General features: G+C 42.2%; 1 protein-coding gene across 1 annotated transcript in view; it reads right to left on the bottom strand.

Annotated features, from left to right (window-relative positions):
- The window catches only part of lrrk1 (leucine-rich repeat kinase 1), an 89,397-nt gene that overhangs the window by 63,009 nt on the left and 10,232 nt on the right, over nt 1–16,156 (bottom strand). The window contains exons 4-8 of the mRNA XM_085463618.1: nt 11,101–11,272; nt 9,379–9,558; nt 7,070–7,206; nt 5,124–5,350; nt 4,644–4,771 (exon numbers count right to left, since the gene is read on the bottom strand). Of these exons, the coding sequence (XP_085319744.1) occupies nt 4,644–4,771; nt 5,124–5,350; nt 7,070–7,206; nt 9,379–9,558; nt 11,101–11,272 (844 nt within the window). The remainder of the gene's footprint in view (nt 1–4,643; nt 4,772–5,123; nt 5,351–7,069; nt 7,207–9,378; nt 9,559–11,100; nt 11,273–16,156) is intronic.

Raw genomic sequence — 16,156 nt, 5'->3', positions numbered from 1 at the left:
ATCAGCACCGGCTCCCCTCAGGGCTGTGTTCTTTCTCCTCTGCTCTTCTCCCTGTACACCAACTGCTGCACCTCCACCCACCAGTCTGTCAAGCTAATCAAGTTCGCAGATGACACCACCGTTATTGGGCTCATCTCGGACGGGGACGAGTCTGCCTACAGGAGGGAGGTTGAACGTCTGGTGTCCTGGTGCAGCCACAACAACCTGGTGCTGAATGCCCAGAAGACAGTGGAGATTATTGTGGACTTCAGGAAGCACACAGCTCCACTCCCTCCCATCATCCTGACTGACACCCCCATCACCTCTGTGGACTCATTCCGCTTCCTGGGTACCACCATCACTCAGGACCTGAAGTGGGAGCCCACCATCACCTCCGTCATCAAGAAAGCCCAGCAGAGGATGTACTTCCTGAGGCAGCTGAAGAAATTCAACCTGCCAACACGGACGATGATGCAGTTCTACACTGCAATCATCGAGTCCATCCTCACCTCCTCCATCACCGTGTGGTACGCTGGAGCCACTATCAGGGACAAACAGAGACTGCAGCGTGTTGTGCGCTCTGCTGAGAAGGTGATTGGCTGCAGACTCCCATCTCTGCAGGACCTGTACACCTCCAGGACATTGCGGCGTGCAGCTCGGATCTCAGCTGACCCTTCTCACCCTGGACACAGTCTGTTTGACCTGCTCCCCTCTGGCAGGAGGCTCCGGTCCATTCGCACCAGAACCTCTCGCCATAAGAACAGTTTCTTCCCCTCTGCTGTCGGACACATGAACAATAACCATATGACTGTCCCCGCCACTAACACATGACCCTACGCTGTGTCACTGCATCATTCCATGTTTGGCACTGATCACCACCTGCACTCATGTATATATCATGTATATATCATGTATATCTCATGTATATCTCATGCACATATCTTTCTACGTAGCACTTTTAATTCTTATTCCTACTTTTATTTTTTTCATGTCTATTTAATCGCAATTTATGACAGTATGTTTGCACTGAAGCACCGCAGCAATTTCCTAATGTTGTAAACCTGCTCAACATTTGGCAATAAAACCCTTTCTGATTCTGATTATCGTGGGAGTTAAGTTCCACAAATAACCCGTGAGAGGTGAAATCCAATAAGTAGCCAGCTTTATTTTTTACAATTACTATAGACGTTTGTAAAACCCCTCACTACACACTTTATACACTTTTCTCAGACAGGCACAAACATTTTCACACTTTTCTCTCTTGTTTAAACTCTCAAAGTGCAAACCTTCGTAGAAAAATAAGTCCAGTATTATAGAATGAAACCAAAGGAACCAACAGGGGCCTTCGACGGTGCAAAACGTTTTGTCGACATTGTTGTTTGTTGGGGAGAAAACTTACAAACACACAGTGCAGCACTTCAGAGTCACACTGCCAGCGATCGAAGATTTACAGTGGGGCAAAAAAGTATTTAGTCAGCCACCGATTGTGCAAGTTCCCCCACTTAAAATGATGACAGAGGTCAGTAATTTGCACCAGAGGTACACTTCAACTGTGAGAGACAGAATGTGAAAAAAAAAATCCATGAATCCACATGGTAGGATTTGTAAAGAATTTATTGGTAAATCAGGGTGGAAAATAAGTATTTGGTCAATAACAAAAATACAACTCAATACTTTGTAACATAACCTTTGTTGGCAATAACAGAGGTCAAACGTTTACTATAGGTCTTTACCAGGTTTGCACACACAGTAGCTGGTATTTTGGCCCATTCCTCCATGCAGATCTTCTCGAGAGCAGTGATGTTTTGGGGCTGTCGCCGAGCAACACGGACTTTCAACTCCCGCCACAGATTTTCTATGGGGTTGAGGTCTGGAGACTGGCTAGGCCACTCCAGGACTTTCAAATGCTTCTTACGGAGCCACTCCTTTGTTGCCCGGGCGGTGTGTTTTGGATCATTGTCATGTTGGAAGACCCAGCCTCGTTTCATCTTCAAAGTTCTCACTGATGGAAGGAGGTTTTGGCTCAAAATCTCACGATACATGGCCCCATTCATTCTGTCCTTAACACGGATCAGTCGTCCTGTCCCCTTGGCAGAAAAACAGCCCCATAGCATGATGTTTCCACCCCCATGCTTCACAGTAGGTATGGTGTTCTTGGGATGCAACTCAGTATTCTTCTTCCTCCAAACACGATGAGTTGAGTTTATACCAAAAAGTTCTACTTTGGTTTCATCTGACCACATGACATTCTCCCAATCCTCTGCTGTATCATCCATGTGCTCTCTGGCAAACTTCAGACGGGCCTGGACATGCACTGGCTTCAGCAGCAGAACACGTCTGGCACTGCGGGATTTGATTCCCTGCCGTTGTAGTGTGTTACTGATGGTGACCTTTGTTACTTTGGTCCCAGCTCTCTGCAGGTCATTCACCAGGTCCCCCCGTGTGCTTCTGGGATCTTTGCTCACCGTTCTCATGATCATTTTGACCCCACGGGATGAGATCTTGCGTGGAGCCCCAGATCGAGGGAGATTATCAGTGGTCTTGTATGTCTTCCATTTTCTGATGATTGCTCCCACAGTTGATTTTTTCACACCAAGCTGCTTGCCTATTGTAGATTCACTCTTCCCAGTCTGGTGCAGGTCTACAATACTTTTCCTGGTGTCCTTCGAAAGCTCTTTGGTCTTGGCCATGGCGGAGTTTGGAGTCTGACTGTTTGAGGCTGTGGACAGGTGTCTTTTATACAGATGATGAGTTCAAACAGGTGCCATTCATACAGGTAACGAGTGGGGGACAGAAAAGCTTCTTACAGAAGACGTTACAGGTCTGTGAGAGCCAGAGATTTTCCTTGTTTGAGGTGACCAAATACTTATTTTCCACCCTGATTTACCAATAAATTCTTTACAAATCCTACCATGTGGATTCATGGATTTTTTTTTCACATTCTGTCTCTCACAGTTGAAGTGTACCTCTGGTGCAAATTACTGACCTCTGTCATCATTTTAAGTGGGGGAACTTGCACAATCGGTGGCTGACTAAATACTTTTTTGCCCCACTGTATGTAAATTTGACAAGCTGAACACATTCTGTACTGTACAGGAGACACGGCACGAGACTGATTGACAATGGTCTACAGCCAATCAGGAGGCAGAACACAATGCGCTGTAAGGAAAAAAAAAAGAAGCAAAATTCCACATAAAAAATCTGCAAAACTGCGAGGTGACAGGTGAAGCGCGTTATAGTGAGGGACGACTGTACTGCACACGTTTGTAAATCTTAGTTTACACTTGTGGATCACACTGTGTGCATTTGTAATTAGAGTGGGTTTAAAATATCCATTTTAGTTTGAATAATGCGATACTAACTCAGGTTTTGCCACTCCGACCAAAATTCACCGAACCAGCAGCAAAAGAAAACTACGCTTCACGTTTGAAAAATATCATCATGAAATCCTTTTGCGTTTACTTCCTGCACATCGTGCCTCTCTCTCAGTGTACTCAGAGACCAGTTTACCATCAAAAATCTGTTTTCTGCATTATGCGCTTATTATGCATCAGACTATCGCTGTGTACGGCGCTGACGGCTGCTGTTTTCTTTTCCCAACAAGAAAGGCTCATTTCTGCTGTTCAAAACTGAAGAAATGTAAACTTTTTAAAATGAGGCTAAGTTGCAAAACGCTTAGCCATGTCTCTAATCAAACCTCTGTAACTTTGCTTCACTTCAGCAGCATCAGGTAATATTCATTTGTTGATTCATGGTTTCTTCCATTTTTCTTCTACTGCAGAACATTTTTAAGGTTATCTGCTATAAAAATCTAGGCCAGGAAAATCTCCTTCATGTTTTTCTGTGTTTTATCCTCAGTTACTTTGACACAAAGGCCTCTGCTGCGATGTTTACACCTCTGATGACGTCTCACCAATGATCTGAATTAGAATATTTCTGATTGTCTGAGTAAAAATGGAATCAAATCAGTTGCCCAGCCTTATTTGGACCCCTTTGAGACAAATTTCCTTCCATACATGTTCATCTGTTTATTTGAACATTTTTTCCTTTATCTGTGATGTTCTTTCACCTGCTCATCTCTGCAGGATGTGAGGTGGGAAAGACTGTGTGACACCCATGTGAGAAGGGGAGAGTCAAAATGAAACTACACGGGTGTTTCAGTGCAATAAAATAAGACTTAAAACCAAACATGATGAGCCTGAAAGATGAATTGTGAAATAAATTATGTTTACACAACAAGTGCATCCATGCTACCCTCGCTCCCTGTCAGTGCTGGGAGACATCTGAACTTTCATTGACCCCCCCACCTCAAAGACTCTAGTAACAATACATTTAAGACTTATTCTCATTAAGTTTATTTTGTTTTTCAAATGTTTTATATTTATTATTTAATACATTTATTATTTACTTCTTAATGTTTTCTTTCTTTCTTTCATTTCCGTACCCCTAAATTTATGTGGTTACACACAAGTTTTATTTCAAGTACAAAGAATCTGACTCGCCTCGTCTATACAGTAGCTGACTTATACATTTACTGTTTCAGTCATCTCACCTATATCTGTTGTTCCATTTAAGGCAAAAAAAAATAAAATGGTTAGGGTTAGCATATCTCTGTCCATAAGTGCATACAGCAGTACATACATAGAAGAAAAGTTGGAACATACTTTTAGGGAGGTCAAACAGAACTGTGAGCTGGTTCTTGGCAGCAGAGAGTTTCTGGATGTGAGTGAGATGGAGAAGTCCAGGTGGCAAACTGCTCAGCTGGTTCTCAGAGAGATTCACCTGTTGTAAACTAAAGCAGAGGAAAAATGGAGGTTAGGGTTATCCCTACCCTACAATTACATTTGTCTATAAATCAATTAAGTATAGATTATCAGGATAGCCAATCACATGGCAGCAACTCTGTGCCTTTAGGCTTGTAGACACGGTCAAGAAGAGCTAAGAAAATTCATACCAAGCACTGGGAAGAAAGGTAATTTACCTGATTGTGAACAAGGCAAAGTTCAGTGGCAAGACAAAGACCAAGACAAGAAAAGGGCAACACACACAAAATTATTAGCGTGTGAATGACTTTCCTTTGCTAATTTTTAAAGTAAATCGACAAATTCCCAATGGAGGCGTTCCAGGACTATGTCCTCATGTACCTGGAGCAGATGACTTCCTGGGAGTTGTTTGCTAAAGGAAGCTCCTGAAGTTCATTGTTAGAAAGATCCAAAGTCCTCAGACTGATGAGACCCCAGGGCACCACGGAGGGCAGAGAAGACAGGCAGTTAGATGACAGGTCCAGCTGGGTGATATGCGCAGAGACATCCATGAACCAATCCAGCTCCAACCAAGGCAGCTGAAGACCACGCCAACACACACTGACAACCTACACACAGACACACACAGGGCAATGTTTTACTAGACTGTGAAGAACACAGATGCATTCAGAGCTACCTCTCACAACTCTTAATGGTCACATATTCTGAAAATAGTTAATAATTTATTAGGGCTTTAATTATGTTAACCCTAAAAAAACAAAATGCTTGGACACTGCTAGCACGGGGCGCCCACACAAACGCAAAGCAGGAGATGAAGCGTCGCTGAATATGTTTCCAAACCAACTTCATTCTAAGACAAAGACTAGAAAATCTGCTGAAGCAAATCTGCCCTTTGGCTTCACCTGCACAGGTGCTGAGGTAGGTCTCCCTGCACGGTTGGTTTCCCCTGCATCAGGAGCAGCGCTGGGCTGTTTACATCACAGACTAACAGGATCCAACAGCTGTTTATGTTTTTGAACCCATTTTGCACAGAGAGGCATTTTTTGAAATATGTATTGATAACAATGTTGAACATTATTACACAGGAAAAAACAACTACATGTAAAATAATGACACCGTGACGCCTCTGCCTTTGTAAACAGAGGGACAGTAACTGCGTGTAAAACCTGCAGACAGTCAGATTAACAGTATTTTGTCTCTATCATTCTGCAGTTCATCTCATGTAAACAATAACGTGGCCACAGCGTGACGTGAATAAAGGCACATACCTTTGACGCTGCGTGACCAACTCTGTATTCCTCGTCCACACGGAAACGCAAAAAAGGAGTTTAAAAAATCTCAGTTTTGATTCGAAACATTGTTTACGTGGACGAAACAGCTGCGTGTTCAAAATCACCCGTGTAGGTGCGGACGCAGCGTAAACGAGTTAGTAGTTTATTTTATTACTACCTGTAATTTATTGCTGTTTACTTGTATTTGCTTAACTGTTTACTAAATGTTTGAGGTGTGAAATAAACAGCAATGGAGCAAAATATGGGCGCGTGTGATTGGAGGGTGTGTTTGTGCACGTGTGCACGCGCGAGAAGGGGGGGGGCATCATTTTTCTTGTAAAACAAGGAGGGGCCCAGCAAAGAAAGTTTGGGAACCACTGCATTAAAGTAACTTGTTGTGGTATAGCGCCACTTGTATGTGATTATTTGTGTGGTGGAGTCAACAGATCACTTGGTTGTGATTATTTGTTGCTACGTTTGGTTTTGTGTTCTAGCAGGTCAGGTAATCATTTTGGGTTTGACTGTTGTGCTCCTTTGTGTTGGTCACATGTTACTTTTTGTGTGTTCAGTGTGGCGACTTTAAATCCTCATGCAGGGGCATCCATGCTTAAAGATGTGAACACTGTGCTTCTGTTAGCTTTTACTTTTATTTCAGGTTTGTGGATCAAGGACCTGAAGGCTTCAGAGGGGCTTTTAATAAATGTAGGGGTCCTAGAGTACTTTTGAGGGAGGAGGTGTTACGTCCCTCTGCAGCCCCTAATTTATTAGGGCTTTAATTATGTTTTGACAGTTGTGGTCACCCATATAAGGCTGGCAGTTTTGGTGGAAACAGGTTAATAACATTTACTTTCCCACACAATAAAACAATGAAGTTACCTTCCTAAATAAGTACTGTATAAACTCTCCGTGCTATAAGTAAGTCCTGCAGAGATCCTGAATAGATATCTGACAGGACATGAAGACCAAACATGGAGATAAGAAAAAAGAAATAAAAATGTGATCAACAACAGTAATCTCCTTTAACAGCCATGTATTCACTGGATAAGCAGCACGGACCTTGTCTCCTTCTGCCTCGTATGTTTCCTGCAGTTTCAGTCTGAGAATACGTTTGCTGAAGGCTGGATGGTCCATAAGGGTGTATGAAGAGAACCCTGCTCCGTTTTGCAGCAGGAAGAGAGCGATCTCCTCATTATCTACAAAACAAAACACAGTCTTTACTTCATATGGACATGTTGTCCAAACACATAGTCCTTAGAAAAACTAAGCACACCCAGCTTTCTAAATTGAACCCTCACATCACTGTGGAGGAAGTCTAGCCTGCTCTTCTTTACAGCATTACTTCAGGCTTGATCTGTTGCAGATTAGCTGGTGTGTGGGACACCTGTTGGGCACTCGGCTCCACATTTGACTCTGAAGTACTTTGGTATACAGGGGAGTTAATTGCATAGTCTGAAGTCAATTTGCTGTGAATTGTGTTAACTCACAGCTGTACGCTCCAGACAAACTGCCAAGGTTTGTGCACGTGGGTTTTGATTATCGATTAAAATCGATTCTGGCTTGGACAACGTGATATCGATTAATTAAAAATGGTAAATGGCCTGTATTTGTACAGCGCTTTACTCGTCCCTAAGGACCCCAAAGTGCTTTACACATCCAGTCATCCACCCATTCACACACTGGTGATGGCAGCTACATTGTAGCCACAGCCACCCTGGGGCGCACTGACAGAGGCGAGGCTGCCGGACACTGGCGCCACCGGGCCCTCTGACCAAATCCTGAATCGATTTTTGAATATAAATTTATTTTGCCCAAAACACCAGAATCTCAGGTTAAACCTCACAAAATTCCTACAACCACCAAACATCTAAAACAGTAAATGAGAGCAGGAACACGGATTCTGCACAAAGGGTTAAACACAAAACGTGGTCCACGCATCCGGATCAGCGAGATGCCGCTAGGGCTGTTCGATTTTGCATAAAATGAGAATCACGATTTTTTGGCTTAGAATTGAGATCACGATTCTCTCACGATTTTCTTTTCCAGTATAAATATTTATTGCACTTATTAACTGCACATCAACTTCGTAACAGTTGAGACTGAACATAAAAACAATAAATAAACATAAAAACAACAAATGTCTCACGTTTTGTTGTTGCTGCAAAATGTTGTCCTGCTTGTAATTCCGTCTCCACCGTTGCTCGACGCTGCGTGTATAGAGCAGGTAGTGCAACAATAGAAAAATAGTTGTGGGACGGCACTGTGTAGCGTTTGTCTAGGGTGTTGATCGTTTTCCTAAATCCCTCGTTTTGCAGTGTTGATGGAGCCATATCTGTGGTCAGGTGATAAGTGATAGCCTCCGTAATTTCTTTGAGGTCGACGGGTAAAGGGAAGCGCTGTATAAGGTTCCCGTTATTGATGTTTGGGTGGTTGACCGGGACGGATTTTCTCCTGTCACTTTCTCGTCATCCCTGACGTGCTCGCCGTGGTTTTTTTCCTGCTAATTTTAGCATCACACGGCACAGCTTCTGTATCACGTGGTATAAGGCTCCGCCCTCGTCATTTGTTGAGCAGGAAGAGTGAGCGCTTGTTTTCATGCAGAGTACGTCCCGGATCAAAATGCGCTACAATCGTCGTCTTTTTTTATTTTATTTTTTTAATCGTTGTCATTTGGAAATGAGATCGCACATAAGTATGAATCGAGATCGCGGTTTTCTAACGATTAATCGTGCAGCCCTAGATGCCGCCTTTCTCACCCGATGGCACGACGTGGACACGCCGTGGAGGCTGAAAGCTGACAGCTCACTGATTGTTGGCGCTTTGTGTTTACGTCCTTTTTGCGCTGATTCTGAAGCTACAGGTTTGATCTCTCTCCAAACAACACCGACTGAACCAGCAGCCACAGACGATCCAAACAACGCTTCACATAAACATCGTCACGATTTTCCTCTTACTTCCACCACGATAAAAATCACACTTCATGTAGAGCTCTCTCTCTCTCTCTAATTGAGAATCAAAACCCACCCCTACTTGTTACCCAGCAGTCTACGGTGTCGGCCGCTGGTTTTTTTTTTTGTTACTTTTTTTACTTACTTCCGACAAGAAAGCCTCATTTCTGCTGTTCAATACTGAACAAATTTAAACTTTTTAAAATTATGCAAAATTGTAAAATGTTTCTGGCTGTCTGAGGCAAAATTTCCTCGATTCAAATCGAATCGTGGATCGAATCGAGTCAGGACCTTGTGACCTCGTGCTATATAAATAAAATTGTCACTATCATCATTTACCAGGATGAAAACATTTTCTTCTATTTTGAATTTGTGATTTGTTCTATTGCTTTCTAGACTCTTGTGTGAGTATATCCTTACTTGCTTGTGAAGCAGCATACAGTGGCAGGCCAGTGATGACAGCAAATTCATCGCTATGGATTGCACAGTCCTTGGCGTCAGCATCATAGCTCTGGACCAGCAGACGAACCACATCGAGGTGACCCTCCTGGCAAGATGTGGCCAGCATCGAGTTGAGCAAATCTTTCCTCAGGCATGGACCTACCAAGAGCGGAGTAGTCAGAACAGGATTGTTTGCCAGTGATTTGTTACTTATTTGTTTTTGAAAAGTTGATGAAATCAAAAATAATAAATAGGCTCCCAGTTTAAACAGGTTTGTACTGCTAAATCATGTGCCATGGCGAATGCAGATGCTCTACTGTTGCCTTTTCTGTTCAAGACAACCTTAATAACCCCACCATGGTCCCACCAGTTACTTTATCAGGTTTACAGTCCCCGCCCATCTCTTCTTTCCACTACAAACACAGTGTCGCTGAAAGATGGCGCTTTCTTCACAAAAACCTTGAATTAAATAGTTACTTATGAATGTGACCAAGTGCTTTTTGCAGTGTTCAGATTTCTCAGCATTACTGCAGGGTTACAATATAAAGCGCCTTGAGGCGACTGTATATATATGAATGAAGCTAAACTGAACTGAACTTAAAAACATAAACAATTCTTCCTTCATCCATTTCAATCTAATCAAATAAATTGAAACAATTAAAAAGAAAATGACATTTTTTCCCACAAACGTCCTCAAAGGTAAAGCTTCATGTCTCATTAGATGCTGAAAACACGTTCGATAGAGTAGGACCATCTTTTCCGTGCTCGAGAGAAATTCAGCCTCGAAAAGAAATTCATAGCCTGGATGAGCCTACTTTATTCTTCATCACTTGCATCAGTTAGATCCACTACCAATCACTGAGACTTTTATCTCCTGCAATCGCTAATGAAACTTTAGCTATTGTGCTCCGATGTAATCCTCAAATCTGCGGGTGTGGTGAGGAATGGCTTCGAGCGGAGAATGTTTGTAAGCTGATGATTTGCTTTTCTGTTTCTTGGCCTGATTAATACCAAAAGTCCTCTCGGTCCTTAATTTGTTTGTTACGTCCCTCTGCAGCCCCTAATCTCCTCCATGTTTTCAGCTGGTGCTAATTGGCCACACCTGGTCAGGTGTGGATAACAGCATACCTGAGGCAGGCTTCCAGGGAGCTCACCTGTCTTTGCCTTGGTGGCAGCAGCCATTTTAGCCAACCTGGTATTCAACTTTAAGAAAAACACCTCTTCTCACTAACACTCTGGTATTCATCTTTTTTTTAATGCTACGGCTTTTGAGCACATCGTTCAATTCAATCTCTGGCTACAAACTGAACTTGTCCAATCAATGCTGCAGCTTGCAACTCCCCATTTTTCTTTTACTCATAAGGTAATCTATTATTAGTCCATTAATCTGCTGAAGATAATCTTGAGTTACTTGCTGGGGGAGCAGGTTTATGGCAGGGTCAGGCTTCTTTTACATGTATAGCTACTTTGACCTACAAGTTGTTTGTACGTGGTAATAACTCTGTAACCGTACTGTTTGCTGTGATGTGTAAATCTGAAAGGTTGTCCATGCACTTGCCATGGTCCTGTTAAGGACCAAGTGGCCAACATTTCGCTGTTGGTGGTCATTCATTTTATAATGAATAATTAATACCAAAATAATACATAGGGAATCTATATATCCACATAGGATGAAAGTTGGACTGTATGCTGTACTCCTACCGGGAACATGGTCCAGTAGCTCCTTGACCAAGTCGGTGTGGCCATAGTGCGCTGCCAAAACAGCAGGGTTGCTGTTAGATGGCTCCAGAGGCACAGGGATGCAAGCCTCTTTGAGGAGGTAACACACACTCTGTCGATCACCATACTGAGTGGCCACACACAGGAGACGTACCTGTAAATTAAAACAAAAATGAGGAAAAAAAGGATATCTTCACTTATATATTCACTTACGCTAACATAGGAGATCAGGATAAACAGACACATGAAGGAACTTGCCAAGTTAACCCAAAGTTCCCTGTGTGTTCAAGTGTCAGGGCAACACGGACAGAGGTTTCATGGATCACATGACTTTTCTTTCACAGATAATTATCAGTGTGAGTGCTGACTACATAGCTGTTATCAAACCGGGATAAAAATCTCTAAAGATTGCTAAAACATTCCAGTAAAATGCAACGCTTGTTAAAAGGACAAGATGAATTAGGGAACACAAACATTTTATTTCCAGTTTATAGTTTTATCATCGAGTGTGCCCTCAGTGCTGCTGTTTATTTCTAAAGGTGGCAACTGCCCCGTTACAGCTCTGAGACTTTCAACTGGACACATTTAAACATTAGAGCTCCCACAGCCTAAAAAACGAGACGTGGAAATTAGATGTGATTATATGTCACCAACTGACAGTGACGGGAATGACGGCGTTACAAGTAACAGTGTTACTTTTTTCAGTCAAGAGTAATCTAACTAATTACTATTTCTATCGTTACAACGCCGTTACCGTTAACAAGAAAATGCGGTTGTGTTACTATTTTTCAACAAACAGACAGTTGAAGCTGTCTTCAGCTTACTGCATCTTATATCAGTTGCACGGAAGCAGCTGTAAGTAATCTGGGCGCTACAGCTTTAAGCAGCTGCGCGCTCCCGCGGACGGCGATCACTTTCTGACAGACGATCACTTTTTGGCACAACACCTGGAGCTCAGGGGGCAAAAGAAGAATAAAGTAGTCGTGGTAAGCCAATCACATGACCACTTCAAGATGACAAAGCAACAATGTGACATATACCAGTTTATAAATTGTGTTGATAGGCCACGCAAAACCCAAGTCATGATAAACAATATATACGCCTGTTTGTTCCTGAATAGTTTCATCACGTACTGTCTAAGGACAGCGCAGCGAGCGCTCTCAGCTTATGAACAAAAACAGCCCCTTTGGTTTGTTGGGAAAATGCACCATGTCGACCAATCCAAACAAATGATCTGGCAACATGACATTTGGTTTTAGGAGTGAGGAGGGAGGGAGGGAGGGGGGGGGGGAGTGAGGAGAGAGAGAGAGAGAGAGAGAGAGAGACTGCTGTCTGCAGTATCAGGCTGTGATGTTCTCCCTTATAGTGGCACAAATAATTTGAATGTAGAACACCTGATTGTTATGTAAACAGTTTGAAATGGTTATAAAAAAGCTAAATGGCTGCAAATAACTTTGTTGTTTGCAAAACTTGTGCGTATGATTTGTAGAGGAAACTACAGGAAACATCAAAAGTAGTGAAAACTGGACCTCAGAGGGTTAAACTTTTTTTTTTTTTTTTAAAGTAACAATAGTTACTTTTCAAGTAATTAATTACTTTTGGAATCTTGTAACTCAGTTACTAACTCAGTTACTTTTTCTAAGAAGTAACTAGTAACTATAATTAGTTACTTTTTCAAAGTAACTAATTAACACTGCTAACTGAACAGATAACCTTGGTGTCAGACATTTCCATAACAATTAGACTTTTAATGAGTTCACTGAATTGTTCTTTTTCCAAGATGGAATGATTGCACACCATACATCTTTTATAACGTTCAAAAACAAAAGACAAAAAGAAAACAAATGAAAAAAGAATGTATATACAAGTTAGAATTTCATTTCTATAAGCCACACAAGGCCAAAAGTAGATATACAGACTCAAATAAACACTACCACACAGAAGGTTGGACATTCAGTGGTTTTTCTCTTTTTACTACTTTATACATTGTAGATACAAACTGAAGACATAAAAAATATGGAATTATGTAGCAAAGAAAAAGTTGATAAATAACTTCAAATAGATTCATCAAAGACTCACCACTGCTGCTGAGGATCAATGCTGAGGCATCAGCCTTAGAAACCACAAGTTAACTGCACCTCAGATTAGAGCCCAGATAAATGCCACACAGTAGCAGATACATCTCTACATCTCTACATCAACTGTTCAGAGGAGACTGTGTGAATCAGGCCTTTATGGTCACATAGCTGCTAAGAAACTTCAACTAAGGAAAAGCAACAAGCAGAAGAGATTTGTTTGGACCAAGAAACACAAGGAATGGACTTTAGACCAGTGGAAATCTGTGCTTTGGTCTGATGAGTCCAAATTTGGGATCTCTGATTCCACCTGCTGTGTCTTTGTGGGAAGCAGAAAAGCTGCATGGTACATACACAGTTCCCATCGTGAAGCATGGAGGAGGTGGTGTGATGGTGCTTTGCTGGCGACACTGTTGGGGATCTGGTTTGCATTTAGTTGGACCATCATTTATTTTTCAACAGCATAAATGACCCCAAACACACCTCCAGGGCTGTTTGACCAAGAAGGAGAGTGATGAGTGCTGCACCAGACGGCCTGGCCTCCACAGTCAGCAGACCTAAACCCAATCAAGATTGTTTGAGGTGAACCGCAGAGTGAAGGCAAAAGGGCCAACAAGTGCTCAGCATCTCTGGGAACTCTTTCAAGACTGTCAGAAAAAAATCTCAGGTGATAACCTCACGAAGCTCATGGAGAGAATGCGAAGAGCAAAGGGTGGCTATTTTGAAGAATCTAAAATATAAAACATGTTTGGAGTTACATCACACTTTTTGTTTACTACGTAATTATAATTCATGGCTGTCTTTCCTCATAACAGCCATCCTTCAAGATTCTCTCCATTTAAAGCAATGCATTATCAGGGATTGTAACATCTAGTCCTTTTACTGAATCATAATTACCATATATCTGCAGGATAAGCAGATGCCAACTTACATTGTCCACCGAGGTCGCCAAACTTCTGCAGAGTCAATCGCTACAGACTTCCAATCTTCATGTGGCCTTCAGATAAGGTCAACAACAGTGCATAAAGAACTTCATGGAATGGGCTTCCATAGACGAGCACCTGGATCCAAGGCTTACATCACCCAGTGCAACGCAAAGCATCAGATGCAGTGATGTAAAACACTCCCCCACTGGACTCTAGAGCAGTGGAAAAGTACTCTCTAGAGGTAATCATGTTTTTCGGTCTGCAAGCAATTGGATGTATATGGGTTTGGCGGTTGCCAGGAGAACAATAAAGAGTGGGCTGACATCATATTAAACCTTATGCAAGGAATGAGAATGGGATGTCACTCAAGTTCATGTGTGTGAAAGCAGATAAGCATACGTTTCTGATAATATAGTGCATGTTTGGAAAATGGTAAATGGTAAATGGCCTGTATTTATATAGCGCCTTACTAGTCCCTAAGGACCCCAAAGCGCTTTACATATCCAGTCATCCACCCATTCACGCACACATTCACACACTGGTGATGGCAGCTACATTGTAGCCACAGCCACCCTGGGGCGCACTGACAGAGGCGAGGCTGCCAGACACTGGCGCCACCGGGCCCTCTGACCACCACCAGTAGGCAACGGGTGAAGTGTCTTGCCCAAGGACACAACGACCGAGACTGTCCAAGCCGGGGCTCGAACCGGCAACCTTCCGATTACAAGGCGAAAGTTAAGTGGGGTTTCTCTCACCCCAACCGGCTGCGGCAGATGGCCCCGCCCCTCCCTGAGCCTGGTTCTGTTGGAGGTTTCTTCCTGTTAAAAGAGAGTTTTTCCTTCCCACTGTTGCCAAAGTGCTGCTCATAGGGGGTCATATGATTGTTGGTTTTTTTCTCTGAATGTATTATTGTAGGGTCGACCTTACAATATAAAGCGCCTTGAGGAGACTGTTGTTGTGATTTGGCGCTGTATAAATACAACTGAACTGAATGGAAAGTCCTTAATGTAATAATTAGCAAATCCTCAAAATGCATCCAGCCTAAAGATGGCACGTGGAAAAATTCCATGAAAAACATTAGACAGGCTTGGATAAAGAATAAAAGAGCTGAGGTCCTTAGTCCTAAAGAACATATCCAACTAATGGAACCAAAATCAGCATTCTGTACTCAATGAGCTTTATATTTAAATCCAATAAGACTCATTCACATGCCTCACAGGTGGAGCATAGTCAACTAGAATCAGACAGGGGGTCTCAATCAGACACAAACAAGCACATTAAAACTTAACAAATGTTTTCTAAACACATAAATTGATATCAATTGGGGTTTTGTTTACTCAAACATAATATTTCTCTATAGCAGATGGTGAGAGATAGCAGGATAGCACAGATTTTTGTGAAACTGATGTTTATCCATTTGCAGTTATATTATAACACCCCCCAGTGGGCTTGTTACTGGGTGTAATAAGTAACCTGTGCATAATAGCTTAACTTTTAGGTGTGTTGTGTCAATATCTTATGCCAAGTCCTTTAATTTTATTATGATTACACCTTAGTTGCTTAGATTGTGTTGGATTCACCTTCGTCTTAGTGACACACCATGAGTAAAACAGGTTGCTGCCTTGATGACAGTCGTCCTCTTAGTAAATAGACCAGATATCATTTTGAAATATAAATTGATGTGCATCTCCATCCATTCACACCTATAAATAGATTTTTGGTTTTTCAAGCTTGGCGACTGTGCCACAAAATAACGTTTTTATTTTTTCCGCCTCCAGATACCCTGCTATACTTGCACAGAGTTTCACAACATTACCACGTCATAACGTTATAATAAAATAAAATTGTGAAACCTCTCTCCAGTTATGAATCTCTGTCTTAGTGCAATGGCAAGTATATTTCCTGTTTCACCTGTTCCTGTCGTTGCTGGAACAGAGAACAACAACCACCATTGTTAGCAGTCTCTGACTGACATGTCTCGTTATTTGTCACTTGTAGTACAGGTGAGACATATAATTATGAGTTTTGTAGATATTC

Source organism: Copadichromis virginalis, linkage group LG1 (genome assembly GCF_057382275.1).
Source record: "Copadichromis virginalis isolate Kocher_CV1m ecotype Utaka linkage group LG1, C_Virginalis_male_GT1.1, whole genome shotgun sequence".
NCBI lineage: Eukaryota > Metazoa > Chordata > Actinopteri > Cichliformes > Cichlidae > Copadichromis > Copadichromis virginalis.
Note: the sequence above shows the minus strand (reverse complement) of the source record. Positions and strands in the feature narration are given on the sequence as shown.